Below are 26,284 nucleotides of genomic sequence, written 5' to 3'. Positions count from 1 at the left end.
TTTTGATCTGTACAGATCTGATAGGTTAAAAGCATATTAGTGATATTTTAATTTTCATTTCTTTATGAATGAAAAGGAACATGTTTTCATATTCCTAAGAGCCCACATATTCATCTTTTCTAGGTATTGTCCATTAATGTCTTTTACCTTTTTAAATTGTGAGATTAGTCATTTTCTTATTTATTTTAGGAAAATTGTATTTTTTAAGAAAATTAGGCCTTTATGATACTAGTTGCAAAAATTTGTTTCTCAGTTTGCCATTTGTATTTTGATGTTGCTTATCATCATTTTGTCATGCAGGTATTTTAATGCAGTCAAGCTTTTTCATCTTTGGGTTTCTTTGTTCTGTATTGCTTTGTCTTTTGTCATGCGTAGAAATCTTTCCTTCACATATTATGCTTTTTAAAAATTTCCCATGATTTCTTTCTTTAAATAGTTTTATGGCTTCATGTTTATGTTGAAATTTGCATCCAATCAGAATCTTTCCTGGTATAAGACAGGACATATGGGAACAACTTTATTCCTTTCCAGATGACTTCCGACTTTCCCCAGCACCACTTATTAAATAAATCTTCTTTTCCTCGAATTGATTTGAGCAATCTTTGTTGTCTTTATCATCTCCTAACTCCCCATATGTGTTAGGATCTGTTGCTGGACCCTGTATTCTGTTTCCTAGATCAGTCTGTTATAATTGTAATTTTATAAAAGTCTTCAATATCTGAAGGGTCTGGTCCATCACTTGCTCTTTTTTCGCTTTGCTCATCTAATTGAGAAAAATTTAACCAGATATGCGTTTGTAAATCTTATTTTGAAATGTGTGTCTTGTCCTGTGTCGTGCAGTAGTAATTATATGTGCTGAGCTGTGCTTAGTCGCTTAGTCATGTCTGACTCTGTGTGCCCCATGGACTGTAGCTTACAAGGCTCCTCTGTCCATGGGGATTCTCCAGGCAAGAATACTGGAGTGGGTTGTCATGCCTTCCTCCAGGGCATCTTCCCGACCCAGGGATTGAACCCAGGTCTCCTGCATTGCAGGCAGATTGTTTACCCTCTGAGTCACAAGGGAAGCCCAAGAAGACTGGAGAGGGTAGCCTATCCCTTCTCCAGGGGAGCTTCCCAACCCAGGAATTGAACTGGGATCTCCTGCATTGGAGGAAGATTCTTTACCAGTTGAGCTACCAGGGAAGCCCCATTAATTATTTAAATATACACATTTGTCTGAACTGGGAAGGGACTACTCCTTTAAAAAAACAAAACAAAACTCCTTTACATTGGTAAAACTAAAAAAAAAAAACAAACAAACAAAAAATACATTGGTAAAACTAAAAGCTGATTATTTCTAAAATATCTCAAGGACTAGTAATTCATATAAAATTTGATTTTATTTACATGCATATTTTAAGGAATACTCTTTAAAATTTATTCAGATAATAGTAGTGACAGAGCATCCCTCATTCTCTTTTTTTTATACATTTTCATATTCTAGTGTAAAAGACATTACTTTAAAACTTTGGAGATTTTTTTTCAGTTTTCTCCGTTTCTTAATATTGCTATAAAGCAGTATAAAAGACTGGAATAATTTCATTCTATCATTTATTTTAGGGCTGCTAAGTTGCTTTAGTTGTGTCCAACTCTCTGTAACCCCTTGGACTATAGCCTACCAGGCTCCTCTGTCCATGGGATTCTCCAGGCAAGAATACTGGAGTGGGTTGCCATGCCCTCCTCCAGTGGATCTTCCCAACCCAGGGATTGAACCCACATCTTTTTATGTTTCTTGCATTGGCAGGTGGGTTCTTTACCACCAGTGCCACCTGGAAAGCCCATTTTAGGACTAATTTGACACTATAATATTGCTTATTGTCAAGTCTTTGACAAGTCCCTTTTATGGTCCTCAGTTTCCTCTTGTGGAAAATAAGGGGTGTTTAAAATTCTGTGATTCTAAGAACAGAGAGGGATTAAGATATTTAGTGTATTTACCGCTGACGTTGTCTCCAGCTCTCCAACTCTGTGTCTATAAATGAGGGCACTATAGGTAAGTGACCCTGAGTGTCTGGTCTTCTCAGTGCCCTGGGACAGACAGTTTCATCAGTGCTGGGAGGTCAGCTCCAGGAAGCCTGGCTGCTTGATCGTCATCCCCTTGACTTGTGCCTTCCTTATATTGTCACTTCTCTTTCTGGCAGACTCTTTCAGCATCCTCTGAATGGAAGCAAGAATCCAAACGTAAGTGTAAACTTAAATGTTGGACTGAAAAGAAACGTTCAGCACTTAACATGAGACTTTCTGAAGATTTTGAAGCTTTTAGCTTCGATGCCCTGGAAGAATCTGAAGCGGTCAGTTCTGTCTTCAGGAATGCGGAGGAGCCCTGGGGCTTGGGTCCGATGGAGTCATCTAAACAAACAGAAGTTAAACCACAATTCACAGAAGCCATCTCACAGAAAACAGCCGTTTCTGACATTCCTACTGCCCCTACCTTCTTAACTGCACCCCTCCGTGTTGGCTCTGCTTTCCACCATCATCCCAGCTCAGCACTGTTTGGTTCTCCAGCTAGTCCCAAACACTTCGGTTCCCCTAAGAAGTACCTGGAGATGGGCAGTGGTGCCAACGTTTCCCTGGACATGGCGTCTTTTTCCAGGCCACATCTCCAGGGCCCACCCTTGCGACTTGCTGCTGCTCCCAGGGCCTCGTATAGCTCCAGGTCACAGCTGCCCAGAACTGATCAAGGGGCTGCCACAGGCTTCGGTGTCCGCCCTGTTCAGCTGTGTGTTGTTTCCTGTCCTTCTACAGGTCTTCTCCCTAGTCCACTCGTGGGGTCTGTCTTTTCTTCCCCTGCCCCTCCTCCCCCGCTACCCAGGGGGGTTGTTCCCCCTCCTCCCCCTCTACCTGGGGGGGTTGGTGTTCCTCCTCCTCCCCTTCTTCCCCCTCTATCTGGGGGAATTGTTCCCCCTCCTCCCCCTCTACCTGGGGGGATTGTTCCCCCTCCTTCCTCTCTACCTAGGGGGGTAGGTGTTCCTCCTCCTCCCCCTCTTCCCCCTCTATCTGGGGGAATTGTTCCTCCTCCTCCCCCTCTACCTGGGGGGATTGTTCCCCCTCCTTCCCCTCTACCTGGGGGGGTTGGTGTTCCTCCTCCTCCCCCTCTTGCCCCTCTGTCTGGGGGAATTGTTCCCCCTCCTCCCCCTCTACCTGGGGGGATTGTTCCCCCTCCTTCCTCTCTACCTGGGGGGGTTGGTGTTCCTCCTCCTCCCCCTCTTGCCCCTCTATCTGGGGGAATTGTTCCCCCTCCTCCCCCTATATCTGGGGGGATTGTTCCCCCTCCTTCCTCTCTACCTGGGGGGGTAGGTGTTCCTCCTCCTCCTCCTCTTCCCCCTCTATCTGGGGGAATTGTTCCCCCTGCTCACCCTCTATCTCAGGGGCTTGGCATTCCTCCTCCCCCTCTTTCCTCTCCTCTTCCTTCTCACCATACTCCAGCTCCTAGGAGTGCCAGTTACAAGCTGCCAGTGGCTCCATCTGGCCCTGCTGAGGATGCCTGGCCAGACGTTACTCTGTTAGCTGTGTATGATGAACCTCTGTCATTAGACTCCCTCCAATATGATTGTTCATTTTTTGAACTTTCTTCTGAAACGGAAAGTGATAAGACAGCAGGACTTCTGACAAATAGGATTTTTAAAAAGCTGGCAAAATATGACCTGATAAGTGGCTTTACTGCAAGCGCTCAGGCACAAAAAGATGAGGATGGCCTAGTTGGCAAAGCAAGCTGGAAGAATTATGTGCCTTCAACTGAACTCTTCAGGCTTCAGACCAAGGTACTAGTCTTATCTCTCCATATATCTGTGCTTAATTAGCTTCAAAGTTCAGGATGGTGCTACACAAAGTAGCTACTCACCAGACTGCTGCTGGTCCACACTGACATGAGGAACTGTGCCAGAACGCAGCTTCCTTCAATGAGAAGCCAGCTGAGCAAACAGCATGCTTGAGGATAGCTGGTTCTTACCTATCTATTTTTAACTGTTAGGCCAGAATATCAGAAGGGAGTGTTAACATTCCTCAGTTGAAGGTCAGCATCCCTGAGTGGGTCCTGGGGTAAGACATTAATCTCCTAGGTTCTAAAACTTCTGAACTGCAGTTCACAACAATTGTCACATTGCGAAGTAAAGCACAAGTGTTGTAAGTACACTCTAAATATTAAAGTTCACAGGAATGTGACTCAACATGTGATCTTATATTAGACATTATCATTCCATTTGTGAAGGTAAATCACACTCTATAAATTTAGTTCTTGCACTGGTACTAAGACCCAATGTTATATCTGTAATTAAGTTGTTTTGATGTAATATGCTCAATCGCTCAGTCATGTCTAATTCTTTGCAACCCCATCCATGGTAGCCTACCATGCTCCTCCATCTGTGGAATTTTCCAGGCAAGAGTATAGTAAAGTAGAAAAGTAACTTGGTTTAGTGTCAGTTCAAGTCCCAGCCCTTCCACTCTGAGATCCAGGGCAAGTCAGTCTTTCAGTCATCCACGCAGTGGGAGTAATAAAAGTGTCCAGCTCTCAGAAGGTAGACCAGCTGCCAGCAGCCCCCAGCTGGAGAAGCGCATGTGGGAGCAGCAACTCTCTGAGCCAGAGTGTTGGGGGTTAGGTCCTGCCGCTACTGCTTGTCAGCCGTGTGACTTTGGACAACTTGCTTAAGTTTTCGTACCTCAGCGTCCTCATCTGCACAGTGGGTTCAGTGACAGTACTTCACAGGAAGCGGCTCACAAGATAAGAAAACAGCACTCCATACTGGGTGAGGGCCGGCTGGCACATTCTGTCACTCCTGTTAGTTTTCAAATTGTTGCCATAGATCCTCTCACCCATGTGCTTACCTGCATCCCACCTCTTCCTCCACGCCCTGTGTTAGTTCACCTTGGACCTGGAGTCTGTCTGCTTCTCGGTTAGAATCCCCAGGATTAGGCTTGCAATACTTCTGTAAGCATGTGATGAAGATCCATCTTAGCTGGAGTGGGCAGGGTCTGTGAGCACAAGGAAAGTAGTTTCAAAGAGCATGTTCAACATAATTTTATCTTTAGTGGAAAAGAGTCATTTTCATATTTCTTCATAAGGACACATTTTAATGTTGAACAAAAGGAACCATGTTATTTAAAAGTTTGAGAAACATTGTTTCAAAGAATTACTAGAAGAAAAAAATGTATACTATTTTAAAAAATCTCCATACATGAACCTCTCTACTGCTTTATTACAAATGCCACCAGATATAATACTTACTGTCCATAGTATTTATGAGATTCCCAATAATACTGTGTTTGCATGTGAAGAACTTTGATTTTAGAGTAAAGATGTCTTAATTCCCTGAGTTGAAAACATATTATTCATCACATAACTCATGTGATGAAATTTTAATAATGTGGCTGAAATTTTGTTTTCTTAATTTCGTAGGATGGCTGCTGGAAACTTACACAAGAACTGGGATTTATATTAAAACTTAATACAAATATTTTAAACAACTTTCTTGAACAAAAAGGCATTCGATCTCTAGGTACGTCACTATTTTTCTATTTATAAATGTCATACTCTTAAATGTTACACATTTTTGTAAACCAGTGTCCAAATATATTTGTTACCTGTGAAAGGGATCATATTTGTTAATCATCAAAGGATGGGACTAGTTTCTAGTCATCTTTACCATTAAGTAGGATACTACCTGTGCAGATCTATTAGCATAAGTAGCAATGACTGCTGTCAAAAATGCAAGTAGCCTAAACACAAAGATCGCTTTCACGTGCACCTCACAGTCAGGTGTTGGTCCTCAGGGAAGTCCCGCTCCACACAGCGGTTTGGACATGTAGACTCCTTCTATACTGCAATTCGACCGTCATCAACATGTGTCTTTACAGTTAATTCCTGGTGAAAAGGAAAGAAGAAAAGATTACTCTGGCATCATCCACCTGGTAAACCAGAGGGAGAGAGAGAAAATGTGGCAAGGATGAGCCTCTGAGCCCCACCCAGATACTAACACAGGGAGCTGGGAAATGTACTCTTTGAATTGCACTTCTTTAAATTGCGCTAGACCAAATGTAATGACGAAAACTTGCACGGGCAGGGTGTTCTAGTTTCTGGAGTGAAAGAAGAGCTGACTAACTCCTGCCAATAACATTTATTAACCCTTGACAAAATATTTTAAAACCACTCTCTGAAGGCCTGGAATATAATCAGAAGCAGGCAGAAACTATCAGGGACACAAACCTTGAAAGAAGAGAAACAAATTAGGTGAGCTCCACTTTTATCCACCTTTTCACCTGAAGGCGCTTCTCAGTTCATGAGGCACATGGAGGTTAGAACTGAAACAGAAAGGGTTCATGGGATGATGGCACAGGGGTCAGCGTTTGAGGCTGAGAGCACCTCGAAATTAAAGGGGAGAATCCTTAATGGAGGGGACCGCAGAGCAGGGAGCTCTGAAAGCTGCATTGAAAGCTCCTTCAACTTTTGTTTTGGGATTGTGTGTGTTGTTTTTGTTGTGTTGATTTATTTGCTTGTTTTTAGAGAAACAAACTGCTACATCTGCTAGTGGAAGAAAATGCTTTGTTTTGCTCTGAAGAATCTGCAATTGTTCAGGCGTATCATAGTTCATAGACTGCCAAGAATAATGCTAATTAAATGCCAGTAAACTTTATTTATTCTTTTTGTATGGAATGTACACATTTCAGGGGATGATAGTGGTCCCTGTTCTTACCTTATGCAAAACATTCTCATCAATATTGGCATCATCTGTGTAATACTCCCAGTAGATTTTCTCAATGTCTGTTCACTTAAAATTGTATGGAATGACATAATAAACAAAAAAATCTGACTTATGCACACACACGTCCCTCAGATCCTTGGCTGTCCCCTAACCCATAGATACACCAGTATGCCTTCAAGAAGTCCAGAAAAAAGCAACAATCCGGAAGCTAGAGGGCTGAGCAGAGATTTCAGCTGTCACCAAGTGTTGGGAAGACAGGATTTAGTGTTCAGATTATAGCAAATTAGACTTGCTAAATGTCTCAGGCTTTCCACTGAAACCCTAGAAGAGCCATAAAGACTGTATGTTATCTCATGATCAAGAACTGTCCAACAGGATGAGGGAAAAAAACTGAACAGCCCCACCCTAACAAGGCCTAAAGCAAAGCCTTCAGAGGATCCACCAGAACAAATGTAAAACCATGAAAGTCCTAGAAGGACACAAGGAAAACTGAAAAATTCACAGATATGTGGAGATTATGCAACATGTTACAGAAGAAAACGTGGGTCAAAAGAGAAATAAAAAAATACCTTGAGACAAATGAAAATGGAAATTGTGGTGGTGGTTATAGTTGTTTAGTTGCTAAGTCATGTCCTACTCTTGCGACCCCACAGACTGTAGCCTGCCAGGCTCCTCTGTCACCTGGTGGCTCAGTGGTAAAGAATCCACCTGCAATGCAAGATGTGCAGGTTTGGTCCCTAGGTCAGGAAGATCCCCTGGAGAAGGGAACGGCAACCTACTCCAGTATCTTTGCCTGGGAAATCCCATGGGAAAGAAAAGAGAAAATGGAAATACAACATACCAAGATTTATGGGATGCAGCAAAAGCAGTTCTGAGAGATAAGTTCATAGAGATAAATGCCTAAATTAAAAAATAAGATCTTTAATAAGCAATCCAGCTTTTTCTGCAGTCATTGAGATGATATTATGATCTTTATTCCTCGATTTGTTGAACACATTGATCAGTGTGTGGATACTGAACCGTGATGTTAACTCTTCTCTACATGTTTTGCTAGAATTCACCTGTGAAGCTGTCTGGTTCTGGACTTTTGTTGTTGGGAGGTTTTTGGTGTGTTTTTTTTCCCCCCTAATTCAGTCTTATTACTGATAATTGATATGTTGATATTTTCTACTTTTCTTCCTGATTCAGTCTTCTTGTTGTTCAGTGGCTTAGTTGTGTCTGACTCTTTGCGACCCCATGAACTGCAGCATACCAGGCTTCCCTGTCCCTCACAACCTTCTGGAGCTTGCTGAAGCTCATGTCCTTTAAGTTAGTGATGCCATACAACCACCTCATCCTCTGTCATCCCCTTCTCCTCTTGCCTTCAATCTTTCCCAGCATAAGGGTCTTTTCTAATGAGTTGCCTCTTGCCATCAGATGGCCAAAGTATTTATTGGAGCTTCAGCTTCAGCATCAGTCCTTCCAATGAATATTCAGGATTGATTTCCTGTAGGATTGACTGGTTTGATCTCCTTGCAGTCCCAGGGACTCATGAGTCTTCTCCACACCACAATTCCAAAGCATCAATTCTTCGGCACTCAGCCTTCTTTATGGTCCCACTCTCACATCCATACATGACTACTGGAAAAACCATAGCTTTGACTAGATGGACCTTTGTTGGCAAAGTAATGTCTGCTTTTTAATACGCTGTCTAGGCTTGTCATAGCTTTTTTCTTCCAAATAGTGTGCGTCTTTTAATTTCATGGCTACATTTACCATCTGCAATGATTTTGGATCCCAAGTAAATAAAGTCTCTCACTGTTTCCATTGTTTCCCCATATATTTGCCATGAAGTAATGGGACCAGATGCCATAATCTTAGTTTTTTGAATGTTGAGTTTTAAGCCAGCTTTTTAACTGTCTTCTTTCACCTTCATAAAGAGGCTCTGTAGTTCTTCTTTGCTTTCTGCCATAAGGGTGGTGTCTGCATATCTGAGGTTATTGATATTTCTCCCAGCAATCTTGATTCCAGCTTGTGCTTCATCCACCCTGGCATTTCGCATTATGTACTCTGCATTTAAGTTAAATAAGCAAGGAGACAATACAGCCTTAACATGCTCCTTTCCCAATTTTGAACCAGTCCGTTGTTCCATGTCTGGTTCTAACTGTTGTTTCTTGATCTGCATACAGGTTTCTCAGGAGGCAGGTAAGGTGGTCTCATATTCCCATCTCTAAGAATTTTCCACAGTTTGTTGTGATTCACACCATCAAGGGCTTTAGCGTAGTCAACAAAGCAGAAGTAAATGTTTTTTTGGAATTCTCTTGCTTTTTGTGTGATCCAGTGGATGTTGGCAATTTGATCTCTGGTTCCTCTGCTTTTTCTAAATCCAACTTGAACACCTGGAAGTTCTCAGTTCACATGCTGTTGGAGCCTCGCTTGGAGAATTTTGAGCATTACTTTGCTAGCGTGTGAAATGAGTGCAGTTGTGCAATAGTTTGAACATTCTTTTGCATTGCCTTTCTTTGGTATTGGAATGAAAAACTGACCTTTTCCAGTCCTTTGGCCATTGCTGAGTTTTCCAAATTTGCTGGCATATTGAATACAGCACTTGGGAGATCCAGTCTTGGGAGATCATATATTGCTAGAAAGTTTTGCATTTCCTCTGTGCTGTGCTTAGTTAATCAGTCGTGTCCGACTCGTTGCAACCCCATGGTTTGCAACCTTCCAGGCTCCTCTGTCCATGGGGATTCTCCAGGCAAGAATACTGGAGTGCGTTGCCATGCTTCCTCCAGGGAATCTTCACAACATAGGGATAGAACCCAGGTCTCCTGCCTTGCAGGCATTTCCTCTAGGTTGTCCATTTTCTTGGCATATAATTGTTCGTAGTCATCGACAATCACTTTCACAAGCAGTGTACGTCACAGGAATGTCAGTCCCCAGAACAGAAGAGTGTTTACTTTTGAAAAGCTGAGGGAAGGTTGGAGTGTAAGCAGATGGATTGGAGAACATATACAAGGGGGGCTTCAAACTTAAAATATTTTCTTTCTATTAAAGAAAAGAGAAAAATTCAAAGCTTGGAAAACTGTTAAGAGTAGGTAAGCTATGAGGTGATGGGAATATTCATCATATTATTTTTTCTACTTTTCTGTATGCTTCAAATTTTTTTAAAAAACCATTAAGTGACTATGTTGTGGTAATGCAAACAGTGCTACATATCAGACATTTTGGAAACAGTTAATTGACCTGGGAAACTACACACATGTACATAGGCATATATGGAATTCAAGTTGTTTCTTTCTCTTGTTACTCTAATGATGATGAAGATTGTAGGAGAGGAAAAATAACTCTCTCTCTCCTCTTCTGGTTCTTGGCTGAGACTCCCCTGTAATTAAAGGTTAACAAGAGAGAAACAACTTGAATTACATACGTGCATATGTACGTGTATGTATGGGAGCCAGAGAAACATCTGAGACTCAAAAAGCAGCCAGGCAGCTGAGCAAGGGAGAGGGACAGGGGCTGTAGGGCTCCCTGGAGGGTGGGGAACGGGCAGTTTATGGTCAGGTGAGGGGAAAGAATGTGTGGTAGACAGATATTTGCACTGTCTGGCGTTCAGTCTCTCAATGGAAGACTGGCAACAGCTCTCTTCCTGTTAGACAGCCCCTCTCCTAATTTATTTTAGACTGTTGCGGGTGGGGGATGTAGTAAAAAGCTTTTCCTGAGTCTCCTAAGTGTTGATTGCCTTTAGCTTTTCACCAAAGTGACAGATTCTCAGGTGGCTTATTTTGAACCCAAAAAGCCTGTGGAAAGTTTGGTTTCACAAAGTTTGGGATTGGAAAAGTAACAATATTTAAAATCAAAATATTTGTATAAAGTCATCTCAGATACATAGGTTGCCTTTAGAAAATAAAAATGGGTCAATTTCTGGGCTCAGTAGATATAAGCACTCATTTTCAATGTTGGTATTTTTCATAATAGAGTAAAATATCTTGATTTGGATAAGGACACCGGTTACCTGTATGTACTGTTAAAATCATCAAAGGGAGCAATTTATTAATCTTGAGAAGCAAACAGTCTGTAATCTCACACTTCATGAAGCAGGCAGACTCCAGTCTCGAGCCCAGAGAAGGCACAGTAAGGAAAGGGGCTGCTCGCTTTTATAGGAGGGGCGGCCGGGGACAGGAAGTGCCTCTGATTGACTGGTGCATGTCCGACCTCACAGAAAGACCCAGGAACAAGAAAATAAGCAGAGAGCCTGGGAGCTGACTTAAGAGTTGCACGTTTGACTGCCTGAGTGTGTGGTGCTTCTGGTCAAGCAGAGCATTTACAGGAACATGAAAATTATCTAAATTTTGTTTTACTGACAGGGCACCCAAGGCACGAGCAGTGCTAGAAAGTCTATTCCAAGACTACTGATCACTAGGAATAATTTGATATTAATACAGTGGTCTAATCAATGTATCAGTTGTTCATCTGTTGTATGCTTAGGTTTATTCCTCTGAGGTATTTGCAGCAGGAGCCTAGAAACTAAATTTCTTACAGTGAACTTCGCACATCTTTGGTTGTGTGGAAAGTTAGGGTGCAGGGGGTACTTTGGATGGAATTCAGTTTCCTAACAACCATCAGGATATTATGATAGACACTTGTTCCAGTTGCCCTCCTTTTCTATTTAAATAGCTGGCTAGTTAAGGACCTTGGTAAGTATTACAGAGTTTTATGATGTGCTAATGTGTTATGGTTTAATAGTAATATTAAAGTAATTCTTCAACAGAACTGTTATAAACAGGTACCGTTTGGGATGCAGTGTCTCTAACGGACAAAAACGAATGCTTCACTTCCAGGTGTAAGAGGAAGAGAGCACCTTCTAGACCTGATCGCCACGTTTCTAGTGCTGCAGTTCCTCCGCACCAAGTTGGAACAGGAGGGAATAATCATCAAATCGCTGATGAGACTGGACGATGCTTCCATTCCCAGGTGACTTTACTTCATTTATATTTTCAGTCATTTCTTTTATTATATTTGCTTATTTATTTGCCCTCAGCCTGTTTGTTTCATCTTGTTTGTTTTCATCATGAGCAAAAGCAGCTGTAGCAAGTGTATGTGTGTTGGCCAGGTTTTTATGGTCCTGTTTTATGGATCCAGTGTAATAATTATGGAGAGTAATTCCTAAATTAATAATGATGCCCCTCCTCCCCACAGAATTATCTTAATCATGAAAAGAAATTGTTTAGGCTATGGGGAATTACATTCCTATTAGGTACCCTAGTCAGCAACCGAACTCTTTCAGTGGATTTCTTGTTGTAATAAGCAAGACATGGGCGGAGAACAGGCCAGGAAGCAACTTCAGGTGCTCATAAATAGCACCCCAAGTCCTAAAGCATTATGTATAAGGCTAAAGGAAAATTTGTCTTTATGTATATTTTTTTTATTCCAGAAAATAGTGGAGTTAATAGGGAATGATTTTGTTTTTATTTTGTAAGTTTCTGTGTATAGTAAACCTCTACATTTTGAAATCATCTTTGAACTTATCTTTAAAACTTAACAAATTTTTTCAATCTGTGAGTCTTTTATTCGTCATTTATATGCCAGGTAGCAGCATCAGCAAAAACAAACAAAACAAGTGTGTTTCCACCTAAAAGAGCATCTTGTCTCCTCATTTGCCTTTTCATGTAGTGCTTCTCTCCCAACTCTAGATCCACATAGATGAAAACAGCTTTACTGGTAACAGATCTTAAGGGGAAAAATATTGATCAGGAGGCAAGAAAGCTATTGATAATCCCCTCCCAAATACAAAAATATTAGTCAGCAGTTACTACACAAACTGCCCGTTTCACATACAGTCTCCCTTTAAGGCTAAGATTATCCTGTTTTACAAGGGGTAGAGGCAACAAGTTCCAAGAGAATTCAACCTTCTTTGAAACTAGCCCACATGCTCTACAGCGGACACCATAAGCACAGATTTTACCTGAGACCAGGGTTCAGATCCGATGGGAAAGGGAACTGGAGAGTAACAATTTTTTTAACCACTTTTACATTGAATAAAAGTGGATCGTAATTTATGCTGAGCAATTACAAATCAGCTATGTTTTTACGGAGTAATTGGAAGTAACTATTTTATAACTATTTCCTATTTGAAAACATTTTTTCAAGGCTGTAGTTCACAAGTGTGTGTATGGAGGGGAGGGATGTGGAAGATGAAAATGGATTATTTAGTTTAAAAAAAAAAAAGGCTCAACCATTTCTTAACTACCTTGTAAGAAGCTGCAGTGAACTGTAAGCACAGAGATAACTGTTCACGGGAGCCTCTCACTGGAGCGCTTCCACTGTGTGTGGGTCGGACAGTGTTTGCACAGGAAGCTGGGCTCAGAGAGTGACAGTGCTGCCTGGTCCTGGTTCAGGGCTCCTCTCACTACAGCAGGTGGCTTGTATGTGCTTTTGGAAAATCTAACAATTCCTGGGCCTGGGACAAGAATACAAATAGAGACTCACATGCTATATGTCTTAAGTATTTAAAGATTATAGATTAAACTTGCAGTTAAATACATTTAAAGTTCTACCCCAACAAATACAACTTTGTAACCACCTAGAAGACCAGGCTCAGATTTAGAATTCTGGGACCTCCCTAAGTTTTATGCTCAAATGTGGCAGCATGTGACAAGTGTGTGACAAGTTCTGGGGCCCCTGCCCTTGGCTGATGCCTGGTACCACGGAGGCCTTGGGGGCAGGTATGAACACCCTGCTCGCTCACCAAAGCTGCATTTGTACCCATGCATATGGTATAGTGTTTTGTGTATACACACATGCACAGTCACACACATACACATACACACTGTTTTTTCAAAAGGCAAGATAAGGGGAAAACTAACAAAACTAATAAAATATTTTCTTTGGGGGAGAAGGAGGATACAGGATGGAAGTTAAGTTTCTCATGTACTTTGTTTTATGGCTTTGACTTTGAAACTATGTAAATCTTTTTACCTAATAAAGGCCAGATATCAGAGAACAGAGGTTGAGCATGTTAAATTATACCATGGGAATGTAGTCAGCAGTGTCTGGAATATGAGGAAATAAATGGCAAGAGAAAAAAGAGAGGAGAGGTGAAACCTATAAATTAAAGGACATTTAAAAAAAAAGGAAGAACGTTTGAAAGGAGGCAAATGTAGCCCTTATTTGGATCCCGATTTGAACGAGACCCATTGTACTTTTTAAAAAGGACAGGGAAATTTAAACATTACCTGAATATTTTGTGATATTAAAGAATATTCATAACTATTTTTAAGTTTCACATTTAAGAAAACGTTCTCTTCTCTTAGAGATAATATAGACAAAATTAAAATAAATGAGTAGATCTGTTTGTACCCTCTTACAAGGACTGATTAAATTCTCCACTTCTGGGGAATTCCCTGCTGGTCCAGTGGCTAGGACTCCATACTATCACTGCCAGCAACCCAGGTTCTATCCCTGTTCTTAGAACTAAGATCCCACAAGCCATGCAGCTCAGCCATAAATAAATAATAAATTCTCTACTCCCAACATCATCAGACACAAAAGAGGTACTCAGAAAATAATTAACTGAGCAGTTTACTATATGTAATATATAAGTTCATTTTAAAAAGCAACATGTTTTAAATGAATATCTGGAAAAATACCTTGAAGAACCAGTGGAAGGGACTGTTTGATTTACAGGCACAACCAGTGAGCCACCTCCTCTTTTTAAATCTTTCCAACTATGATAGCCACTGGAATAAGTATTGATAACTTTGAGTCGCCTTTTGAATTGTTATGGCACAAACTATTAAGTGAAGATTTTGAAAAACAGTGAAGTATATCCCATCACACATCATAACACCCATGCTATTACCATATCACTGTTATTGTATGGGCAGAATGATTTGTTGGCACTTTATAAAAATATTTTAAGTAATTTTTGTTTCCTATTTATGCATATTTAAAGCTTTTATATATTTTCGGCTTCATGATGTACATAACATTAATCCAGTAGCACATTGCTTGGAGGTATATTAACAAAATTTTCATGTTAGTAGAAACATCAAAGTTTAGAGGCCATCTGGATTCGTGAGAATATTTGAAATCATCTTGCTGCTTTTAGTAGTTAGTAACTGTCCATAGACTAATAATTATTGGGTCTTTTTAACCATGCTGGGTATGCCAGCTATTTAGTATGTTCATGTCATCATATTCAGCTAACATTTATTGATTGCCAGCTTTGGGCCAGAGACTGTTAAACTTTAAATTCATGCTTTTTGTTAATCCCCACAACAAACCCATAGGATCTTGTATCACTGTTGTAACTGAAGAAAGAGACTTCCAGTGATAAATGAAAGCTGTAACAATATCACACAACTAGGGAATTCCCTGGTGATCCAGTGGTTAGGACTCTGCAGGTTCACCACTGAGGGCCGGGGTTCAATCCCTAGTCAGGGAACTAAAATCCCACAAGACAGCTGGCCAACACAACAAAAAACCAGTATCACAACCAGTGCTGTGTGATCACAGAGGCAGGATTTGAACCCAGCTCTTAACCACCACACTACTCTGATGGCTCTTTCCCAGTTCATGGGGGAAAAAAACAGAAAGATGGAGAAAATTCTCCAGGTTTTCAGTTTCCCCCATATTCTTTAGTATATATCACCACTTGTTTGCTAGCAAGTTCTAGCAGACAACAAAACAATGAGGAAGTAGCTAACTAATACTAATGAGCAATCCCACAGTTTTTCTGAGTCTTTAGTTGAATAACCGACACCATTTTCTGGACACAAACTTGAAGTTTTTATGTTATGCACATTTTACAAGTAAGTTGTTCCTTGTTTGTGTGCTAAAATTAAATATATACCAGTATCTTGGGTGACTCTCAGGTACTTTACGAGTAAATAATGAAGTTGAGAATTCCTGGGACAATAAAAAGGAGAGAGAAATGAAAGCCTTTGTAAAATAGCATCAAGCTTGTCCTTGAAGGACAGAAAGGGGATGACAACAAGTAAACATGTAAAGGGCCGGAGAAGCTGGAGTTGTCCTGGAGTGAGAAGAACGTGTGTCACACACAGGGAAGCTGGGCAGTGAGGGGGCTACTCTGTTTCCAAGTAGTTGAATGCGTTTAATGCACTATGTCAGACAGGTGGAAGAACTTTCACAAAATGTCAGAGGAAAAAAAGAACTGCTTTTATTAAGTATCTTAATTTTTGACAGATTTTGTCTGATATAATGTGCTGGATTTGGTACCACATAACATTTCATATGTAATTATATTCTGAAATTGATGGAAAAATGTGTTTAATCTAGGAATATTCCCTGGGATTGTGAGAAAATAAAGAAAGCCAGTGAGTGGCTCAGAAGAACTGAAGGGCAGTACCCATCCATCTGCCAGCGGCTGGAGCTGGGTAAAGACTGGGACTCTGCCACCAAGCAGCTACTGGGGATCCTGCCCAGAGACGCCACCTCCGCTCCTCACAGGCTCCTTAAGCACAGCCAAGGCTGACGCACATTCACTTGTCTTTTAGCCTGCACTCATGCCTCATGTGTATGATAATCAGATATAATTGATGCCTATAATGAAATCTAATTACGATTTTATTCAGTATAGCAGTCACTTTCAAATAAATGGAAAAGGCTATTGTTTCAGTGAACTAACAAGCAATTGTACAATAAAAATTTCAAGGAATTCCCTGGTGGTCCAGTGGTTAGGACTCCAAGCTTTTAATGCTGTGATTCTGGATTTGATCCCTGGTCAGGGAACGAAGATCCCACAAGCCAAGCAGTACAACCAAAAAAAACTTTTTTAGATAAAAATTCTAATATTACAGAATTTTTTTTTTTAACCAGAGGTTGGGGGAGGGTAGAGATTGGATGAAGGTGATCAGAAGGTACAAACTTCCAGTTACACGATAAATAAGTACTAGGATGTAATGTGCGGCATGAAAATATAATTAACACTGCTGTATAGTACATATGAAAGTTGTTCAGAGACTAAATCCTGAGTTCTCATCACAAGGAAAAAATAATCTTCTTTTACTCTGTGCCTGTATGAGGTGGTGGGTATCACTAAACTACTGTGATCATCATTTCATGATGTTTGAGAGTCAGATCATGGTGCTGCCATCTTAATCTTATACCGTGCTATATGTCAATTATATCTCAATAAAACTGGGAGAAAAAATTAAATCACTACCCTACTTGGACCTGTAAACTCCACTGGTAGGAATTGTACTTCTAGAAATTCATCTTACAGAAATGTGGACACATTGACACATGCAGGTATCATATGTGCATATATACATAGTGCCATCACCCAGCATACACAATAGAGCCCATTTTAAAAGTTCTATAAATAGGTGTTTGCAAGATAAAAATCTATCATGTCATATTCCAAACTAGTTACATTTGAGGAATAGAAACTTTATTTCTATCTTATATACTTTGAATTTTAAAAGTTGAAATAAAAAAAATTTAAAAATTTTACAAGGAACGTATGTACTTAGTTTTTATTTCAAAAATACATAAAAGCAGAGTAAATAGTGTAATGACCCCCATCAAGACATAAAGTATTTTGTCAATCTTTTTACATGTAGAACAATCTTCTCTCCCTTCTTGCTGCTGAGGAACTGGTCTGGCTGTCTTACCAAATGTCCCACATTCTGGATATGTCTGTGTCCATTTCTCTTTCCCCATATTTCCTGTAAACTGGGAATTAAATCTGTAGTCCCGAGGAGATTAAGGATCAACGTTTTTGTCAACCTGAACCATGAAGTTTGGTTGATCTGCTTTATTTTGTTAACATTGATTAGCAGGTTTCCAATATGAAGTTGTTTCCCTACAACCAGCATTTATCTGTGGAGAGATACTTTGACATCCAGTTCCTTATCAGTCAAATGATGATGTTGTCTGAATCATTTTAAGAAACATTGTGGTTCTCTATTTTATTTCCTTCTTCTTATTAGCTAGAATTCTGAAATAATAAGCTGTCCCCCATCAACTAATGTTGCTTTATTTAAAATTATAATTTAAATATTTAAAATGTTTTTATTTAATATTGTAAATATCTCAAATTATTAGAATTGCTGCCCTACTTTAGAGGCTGAGAGTCCCTGGAAGGCAGGCTCTGATGTATTTATCTTTATGTTCCTAACACCTAGGATGCACTTAGCAAGCCAGCACAAAGATCTGCTGCATCAGAGTCATAATCTGTTCATTTAAATTTTGTAAATTAATGTTATTTTGTAAATTGTCAAATAAAAACTGTCACTTGCCATCTGCCTCTACAAGGATGAGGTCATTAGCCACTGCAGTCTCTGACCTGCAACACCCCCTGAAAGGAACTTAGGGCCAGGATCAGGAATGAGGCTCTGTGCTCTGGGAAAAACTCGCAGGACTGGCTTTCAGATATCTTCTGGAGATTTTATGAGCCCAATTCTCGCACCTCCTCATACCTAGAAAAGCACTAAAGTCAGTAACAAGGACACCTGCTCCTCGTGACTAGCAGCGGCCCTCTGCCAAAGCAGGTGCTGGAGTGTGAGGACCCCCTTCACTGAAGTGACACCTGTGCTGAGCCCGCACCTCTTTGGAGCAGTTCCTCCAGTGCTGGGGAGAGCCTGTCTCCTGCATATAGTTCTCATTTTACCCCAAATAAGACCTTGCTCACAGTTCTCACCTTGTGCATTAATATCCGTCAACAAAATTCAAGGTTAAATAAAAAGCTCCACTGCCACAAAGTCTCTTGTTGCTTATTTGCAATTCAAAGAGAAAAATACTTCACCTAACTACCGTGGGAGCAAAGAAGAACTAAAGAGCCTCTTAATAAAAGTGAAAGAGGAGAGTGAAAAAGTTGGCTTCAAACTCAACATTCAGAAAACTAAGCTCATGGCATCCGGTCCCATCACTTCATGGCAAATAGATGGGGAAACAGTGACAGACTATTTTGGGGGCTCCAAAATCAGTGCAGATGGTGACTGCAGCCATGAAATAAAAAGACACTTACTCCTTGGAAGAAAAGTTATGACCAACCTAGACAGCGTATAAAAAAGCAGAGATATTACTTTGCCAACAAAGGTCCGTCTAGTCAAGGCTATGGTTTTTCCAGTAATCTGAGAGTTGGACTATGAAGAAAGCTGAGCACCTAAGAACTGATGGTTTTGAACTGTGGTGTTGGAGAAGACTCTTGAGAGTCCCTTGGACTGCAAGGAGATTTCCCATCCTAAAGGGAAATGAGTTCTGAATATTCATTGGAAGGACTGATGCTGAAGATGAAACTCCAATACTTTGGCCACCTGATGCGAAGAACTGACTCATTGGAAAAGACCCTTATGCTAGGAAAGATTGAAGGAAGGAGGAGAAGGGGACGACGGAGGATGAGACGGTAGGACGGCATCACCAACTCAATGGACATGAGTTTGATTAAGCTCCAGGAGTTGGTGATGGACAGGGAAGCCTGGTGTGCTGCAGTCCATGGGGTCGCAAAGAGTCGGAGACGACTGAGCGACTGAACTGAACTGAACTGTGGGCGAGAGTTCATTTGGCGGGGGGCGGGGGGGGGGGGACGACACACTTTTTGTCAATCACTTATAACCTGGACAATTTACTTTCTATCACGTTCTCTGATTTTTCCTGGGGGGGGGGCGGGGAATCCCAGCTAGAACTTAGAAAAGAAACGTTTTCCTTATCTTTAAACAGCACTCCCCTAAACTGTAACAGCACTGTGAGTTGCGTTTGACTGGATCCTAGGCGTTTATCCTAGCTACATCACCCAGATAAGAATTTCTGGCCCGCCCACTCCACTCCCCGCCAGCTTCCCGCAAGCCGCGCCCCGCGCCCCCCGCCCTGCCCCTCAAGCCCCGCCCCCCGGCGCTGCCCCGAGACTCTCGCCAAGGCCTTACGTCGCGGCTCTTCCTTCCGCCCAAGGCACCTCCCCGCTAGGCCCGCCTACCCGCTTCCTGTGGGCGGTGCGGGGCTGAGGCGCGTCCGCGTTGACGTATTTGTTGTGCGCGTGCGTCGCTCCTCGGTCCCGAGCCCGCCATTGGCGCTTTCCAGTCGGCGGCGTCCGACTGGCCGAGTTTCGGGGCCGAAAGCGGGGCGCGCGTAGCGGCCCCTCTCCAGGCAGCTTGGAGAACTCCGTTATGGCGGAGGCGGAGGGAGCGAGCGTGGCTACAGTTCCTGGTTCGGGTGCCGAAGGCAGCGGTCAGTCGCCTGCAGTCGAAGGAGAGGGAGTTGGGGCGGGGGGCAAAGAGAAGGACGCGGCCGCGGAAGGAAAGGAGGCCGGCGGGGACAGCGAGGAGGACGGCGAGAATGTGTTCGAGGTGGAGAAGATCCTGGACATGAAGACTGAAGGGGTAGGTGCGGGCCCGGGGTGATGCTGCCCGCGCAGATGGGGCTCCGGAGGCGGTGTGGCGGAGGTCCACGCCGCGGGGGCGCTGAGACCGGGGCTCCCTCCTAGGCCGCCGTCCTCGGCGCGGGGACGGTGTCTCGGCTCCGAGAACCGAGTGTCCTCGCCGCGCTCTGCCCCGCGCTTCCCCATCCCTCCTGGGGAAGGAACCCTGCTCAGTGTCTTGTTTGACCCTGGTCCCCCCAGAGTAAGGTGCTTCCTCCGTTTGTGCCCTTACGAGACTTTGTATAGACCTCTGTTTACGTTTCAAGACTTCGTTCTTTATATGTTGGTCTCCTGCTAGATTGTGAACTCCCTTAGTACAGAGACTGTGCGCTCTATTAACTTGTTAACGCTGGCACTTGAATCCGGTACCCAGCATGCAGTAATTGCTTAATGTGTATCAGGTTAAGTGAGTGAATCAGTTAGTTGTAGGATGGGGGAAGGTGAGTGGGTGGAAGGATGGGCAATGGGAAGATATGTTTTAGTAAATAGGTGTAGGGTGACCAAAGGCCCTACACGATGGTCCTCTGTGTGTTGTGTTTTCAGTTCAATTTCTCAGTCGTATCCGACTTTGCAACCCCATGGACTGCAGCACGCCAGGCTTCCCTGCCCTTCTTTTTATTCCCTATGTTTTTTTAATTGTCTCTCATTTCCCATTTGTCGTATGCTACCTTTTTTTTTTTTTTTTTTTTTTTGCGCATTCAGTAGAATTTTGTTTTCAATTACTGTCTGGTAGGTGACGTGTTAGGTCCTGAGGATGTAGAGATGATTTGTAGCATAAACGGTTGCTGATGTAAAAGATTCTCTTGTCCAGTGGGGGGTAAATAACTGAAATCCAATGTCGACAATGTTATTGTTAGTTGCAGCGAAGTTAGAGACATTTTTATGTATTTAATTTTCCCAATTACGTTGTAAATACCTTGAGGTGAGAGGTGGAGCATTCTTACACTTTTGTATCACCTGCGTTTAACATAGTCCCAGGCAGGCGGAAGATATTCAGAAAATAGTTAAGACGGTAATGTCTTCACAATTAAGATGATTCATTTCTTAATACAATATTTTATTTTGTCAGCTTCGAAGGATTGTAGGAACTGCACCTAAAGCCCCATCTTTAAATTTTTTTTCCTTTATTTAAGTGGAATCTCACTATATTTGTTTGGTGTACATCTGGTTTTTTTGTTCAGTAACATCTTTGTGAGATTTAGTCCCTGCTGTTGGAGCTATAGTTTGGGTTTTTTTGGTTGCTACTTAGTTACAGTTGACCTCAAACAACTTGGGCCCTAGGGGTGCTTGGCCTGGCACAGTTGAAATGCCAGTATAACTTTTGACTCCCTCAAAACCTAATTACTAAAGGCTTTTTTACCAGAAAGGGAAGCCTTACCATAGTGTAAACAGTTAACAAATATTTTGTTATGTGTATTATATATTGTGTTCTTAATAAAGGGCTTCCTTGGTGACTCAGCTGGTAAAGAATCTGCCTGCAATGTGGGAGACCTGGGTTCGATCGCTGGGTTGGGAAGATTCTTAATAAAAAAGTAAACTAAAGAAAAGAAAATATTAAGAAAATTGTAAGGAAGAGAAAATATATTAATGGTATTGCATACCCTATTTACATCATTTGTTTACAAAATGAATTACCTGTCAGAGCCTACATCAATATTGTCTTAAATAAAACATTGTAGGTGTTGTATGTGTTACTAACGCTGGTATCAACAATGAAAAGGTAATGTGAAAAAGTTGAATGATTCAATGTTTTATGGTAGCCTAGTGTAATCGATACAATTGCTTCACAGTAGCCTAGTTTGGGCTTCCCTGGTGGCTTAGTGATAAAGAATCCGCCTGCAGTGCTGGAGGCGCAGGAGCTGCCAGTTAAGATTCTTGGGCTGGGAAGATCCGCTGGGGGAAGGCATGGCAACCCACTCCAGTATTCTTGCCTGGAGAATTCCATGGACAATCCATGGGGTCACAAAGAGTCAAACATGACCGAAGCGGCTTAGCACAGCACAGCAGTCTAACCTAGACACTAAAGAACACGTCATTAGAAAATTTTTATGGCATACAGTATTACAGTCATATTTATAATACAGTATCAGAAACATTGTTACATTTTTAAAGAAGTCATTTATCTTGAATAATAGGCTAATATTCAGTTTCTCCAGTTAGAAAAGAATGATAATATAATTCTTTGAAAGCAAAGTTATAACACATTGAGAAAACAACACATTAATTTCCCATTAACTGTCACTCATCTTATGCCTTTGTAGTAATAGACCAACATCTGTGTATTTTTCATGCATTCTTTGCATACTTTTTTCTTAATTATTTCAGTATTTCTAGACTATATGGTTCATTTGCAACTTTATTCAAATTGTTGAAAATCTCTAAAAATTTTTCCAGTATATTTATTGAAAAAAATCTGCATATAAGTGGACCCCACAGTTCAAACCCATGTTGTTAAAAGGTCAACTGTTTTCAATTGTATGAATATATTACAGTTTTATCTTTCCTACTACTGTTGATGGGCACCTAGGTTTTTTCAAGTTTTGGTCTACCGTGAATAATGCTTCTGTGAACTTTACTGATGGAGAAGAAAATGGCAACCCACTCCAGTATTCTTTCCTGGATGATTCCACGGACAAAGGAGCTTGGTGGGCTACATTCCATGGGGTTGCAAAGAGTCAGGCACGACTGAGTGACTAACAGGCCAGGAACTTTACTGAACATGTCTCCTGGTGTATTGTGCACAAATGATTCTCTTGGTTGTATTGCTATATACCTAGGAGTGGGAGGTGTACACCTAGGAGGACAAGATGCATATGTCTTCAGCTTTAAGAAACTGTTTTCAAAAGTGGTTGTACCAATTTACACTACTACTATTGGCTTATGAGAATTCCTTTCATTTCGCATCCTGTCAACACTTGATATCATCAGTCTTTATATTTTCAGCCAGTAGAGGTGGTATATTTGTTGGTGTTTCCTGCTTATAATTTACATTTTTCTGGACTTTACATTAGAAATCAGCATTGAAATCATTGAGCGTCTTTTCATATATTTATTCATCATTTGGTTATCTTTTATGAACTGCCCTTTCAGATCTCTGTACTGAGTTGTCTTTATTGATTTCTTGTATTCTGGATTCAAACCCTTTGTGAGTGGTGTCGTGTAAATCTCTTTTCCTGCTGTGTCTTTTTGGTAAATAGAATATGATTAATGTAGGAAAAGTTAATCTTTGTCTTGATGTTGAGTGCTTTTAATGTCTGGTTTGAGAAATCTTTCCTTACTCTAAATATTCTTTTTTTTTTTTTCCTGAAAGCAGTATTGTTTTGTCTCTCTGACTTCCGTTTGCACATCACTTGTAATCGATTTTGTGTATAGTGTAATGTAGGAGTCAGGTTTCATTGAGCAAATCTTTCTTTTTATTCTTTAACAATGCCTTGTAAATTTTAGAATCAGCTTGTCAATTTCCTTGCACACATAAAAACTTTGAGTTTTTAATTGAGATTTGCATTGAATCTGTGGATAAGTTTAGGATTAATTTAATTGCTTCAATAATACTTTATAGCTTTCTTTTAAAAAAATACTTATTTAGTTATTTATTTGGCTGCACCTGGTCTTAGTTGTGGTGTGTGGGATGTTTTTTGTTGTTGTTAGTTTCTGCAGGTGTGATTTCTTTAGTTGCAGCCTGTGAACTCTTAGTTGCAGCGTGCAAATTAATATATGACCAGGGATGGAACCCAGGCCCCCTGCATTGGGAGCAAGGAGTCTTAGCCACTGGACCACCAGAGAAATCCTGTTTTATAACTTTCTGTGTTGAAGTTTTAGTAAATTGATTTTTAAGTGTTATTGATTTTTCAGTGCAGTGGTAAATGATTTTTTGAAAAGTTTCCTTGTCTTACTGTTATGTTGCTTATGAAATTAATTTTTGTATATTTACCCTTTGTTAAAGAGATTCCCTTTATTTCTGGTTGCTAAATACTTTTATTGTGAATGGATGTTGAATTTTATTAAATCATTTTTGCTGCATCTATGATTGCATAATTTTTCTCCTTTATACCACTAATGTGATGAATTACACTGATTTCAACTTCATGTTCCTAGAATAAACCAAAGCTGGCTGTGATATTATCCTTTTTAATATTAGATTATATAGTTCTTAATTATTTCATTTATTTCTGCTTTTTCTTTATGATTTTCTTTCCTTATTTGTTGGTCTTTTTCTAACATCTTGAGATGGATGCACAGCTTTTTAAAAAATATTTATTTTTAACTGATGATTGCTTTACAATATTGGTGTGATTTGTCATACATCAACATGAATTAACCATAGGTGTACATATTTCTCCTCCCTCTTGAATCTCCCTCCCACCTCCCTCCCATTCCACCTCTCTAGGTTATTACAGAGCCCCAGCGTGAGTTCCCTGAGTCGCATAGCAAACTCCCATTAGCTGTCTATTTGCATATGTTGGTGCATATGCATCCATGCTGCTCTCTCCATTCATCTCACCCACCCTTGTCCATAAATCTGTTCTCTATGTCTGTGTCTCCACTGCTGCTCTGCAAACAGATTTGTCAGTATCTTCCTTCTAGATTCCATATATGTGCATTAATATAAGATACAGTTTTTCTCTTCCTGACTTACTTCACTCTGTATATTAGGCTCTAGGTTCATCCACCTCATTAGAACTGACTCAGAAGAGTTCCTTTTCATGGCTGATGTGATTGTAAATACGTACCACAGCTTCTTTATCCGTTCATCTGTTGATGGACATCTAGGTTGCTTCCATGTCTTGGCTGTTGTAAATAGTGCTGCGGTGAACATTGGGGTACATGTGTCTTTTTCAGTTTTGGTTTCTTCAGGGTGTATGCCCAGTAGCAGGACTGTTGGATTGCATGGTAGTTTTATTCCTCGCTTTTAAAGGACTCTCCATACTGTCTTCCACAGTGGCTGTATCAGTTTATGTTCCCACTAGCAATGTAGTGGTTCCTTTTTCTCTACCCTCTCCAGCACTTGTTATTTGTGGATTTTTTGATTATGGCCATTCTGTGTGGCATGAGGTGATATTTCATTGTAGTTTTGCTTTGCATTTCTCTAATAATGAGTGATTTTGAGCATCTCTTCTTGTGTTTATTAGCCATCTGTATGTCTTCTTTGGAGAAATGTCTGTTTAGGTTTTTTGTGCTTTTTGATTGGGTTGTTTTTCTGGTATTGAGTTGTATGAGCTACCTGTAGATTTTGGAAGTTAATCTAACTCTGTTAGTTGTTTCATTTGCTATTATTTTCTCCCATTCTGAGGATTGTCTTTTCACCTTATTTATAGTTTCCTTTGCATAGCTCACTGTTTTTAGCCTTTCTTTTTTCAAATAACATGCCTTTATGTTATGTTAAATTATGTTCTCATCTTACTTTAGTTGCAGGTCATAAATTAAGTTTGTTTTCATTCAGATAACATTATTTTCTAATTTCCATAAATTGTGTACAGATACATTGCTTAATTTTCAAACATTTGAGTATTAGTAAATGTTTCATGTGCTTTAAAAGAATTTTTTACTTTCACTGATGTAAGTTCTTATGTTGTTTTACATTGAATATTTGCTGATTAATTGTGTTGAAAGTGTTCCACTCAGTCACTCAGTGGTGTTCAACTCTGTGACCCCATGGACTGCAGCCTGCCAGACTCATCTGTCAGTGGGATTCTCCAGGCAAGAATACTGGAGTGGGTCACCATTCACCTCTCTGGGCAATCGTCCCTACCCAGGGATTGAACCCAGGTCTCCTGCATTGCAGGCTAATCCTTGATATCATTTGGGCCACCAGGGCCCAATTAGGTTACTTGAAACCTGTAATACATCTGCCAGCAAGCAAATCAACCATTAGTTAATAACTTGAAACTGTGGGAGAATGGGGAAGTAATTTGAGAATAATTTGAATGGAAGAGGCTATTCTCTATTTCATTCAGTCTGAGTTCAGTCACTTAGTCGTGTCTGACTTTTTGCAACCCCATGGACTGCAGCACACCAGGCTACCCTGTCCATCACCAACTCCCCGAGCCTACTCAAACTCTTGTCCATTGAGTTGGTGATGCCATCCCACCATCTCATCCTCTGTCATCCCTTTCTCCTCCCTCCTCCAATCTTTCCTAGCATCAGGGTCTTTTCAGATGAGTCAGTTCATACTTCATATTCCTGATATTATTGATTAGTA

General features: G+C 40.8%; 2 protein-coding genes across 4 annotated transcripts in view; both read left to right on the top strand.

Annotated features, from left to right (window-relative positions):
* PARP4 (poly(ADP-ribose) polymerase family member 4) overlaps positions 1-17,190 on the top strand; it is a 70,257-nt gene extending 53,067 nt beyond the window's left edge. Inside the window, exons 32-35 of the mRNA XM_043477806.1 lie at positions 2,178-3,797; positions 5,429-5,528; positions 11,549-11,681; positions 16,008-17,190. Coding sequence (XP_043333741.1) covers positions 2,178-3,797; positions 5,429-5,528; positions 11,549-11,681; positions 16,008-16,203 — 2,049 coding nt within the window. The 3' untranslated portion in view covers positions 16,204-17,190. The remainder of the gene's footprint in view (positions 1-2,177; positions 3,798-5,428; positions 5,529-11,548; positions 11,682-16,007) is intronic.
* A 2,474-nt stretch (positions 17,191-19,664) lies between these two features.
* The window catches only part of MPHOSPH8 (M-phase phosphoprotein 8), a 45,617-nt gene continuing 38,997 nt past the window's right edge, over positions 19,665-26,284 (top strand). For all 3 annotated transcript variants that reach the window (XM_043477656.1, XM_043477655.1, XM_043477654.1), the window contains exon 1: positions 19,665-20,047. In XM_043477656.1, coding sequence (XP_043333591.1) covers positions 19,835-20,047 — 213 coding nt within the window. In that variant the 5' untranslated portion in view covers positions 19,665-19,834. The remainder of the gene's footprint in view (positions 20,048-26,284) is intronic.

The sequence above is a fragment of the Cervus canadensis genome, chromosome 9 (genome assembly GCF_019320065.1).
Source record: "Cervus canadensis isolate Bull #8, Minnesota chromosome 9, ASM1932006v1, whole genome shotgun sequence".
In the NCBI taxonomy this organism is placed as follows: domain Eukaryota; kingdom Metazoa; phylum Chordata; class Mammalia; order Artiodactyla; family Cervidae; genus Cervus; species Cervus canadensis.
This window is presented reverse-complemented; position numbering and strand designations above follow the sequence as displayed.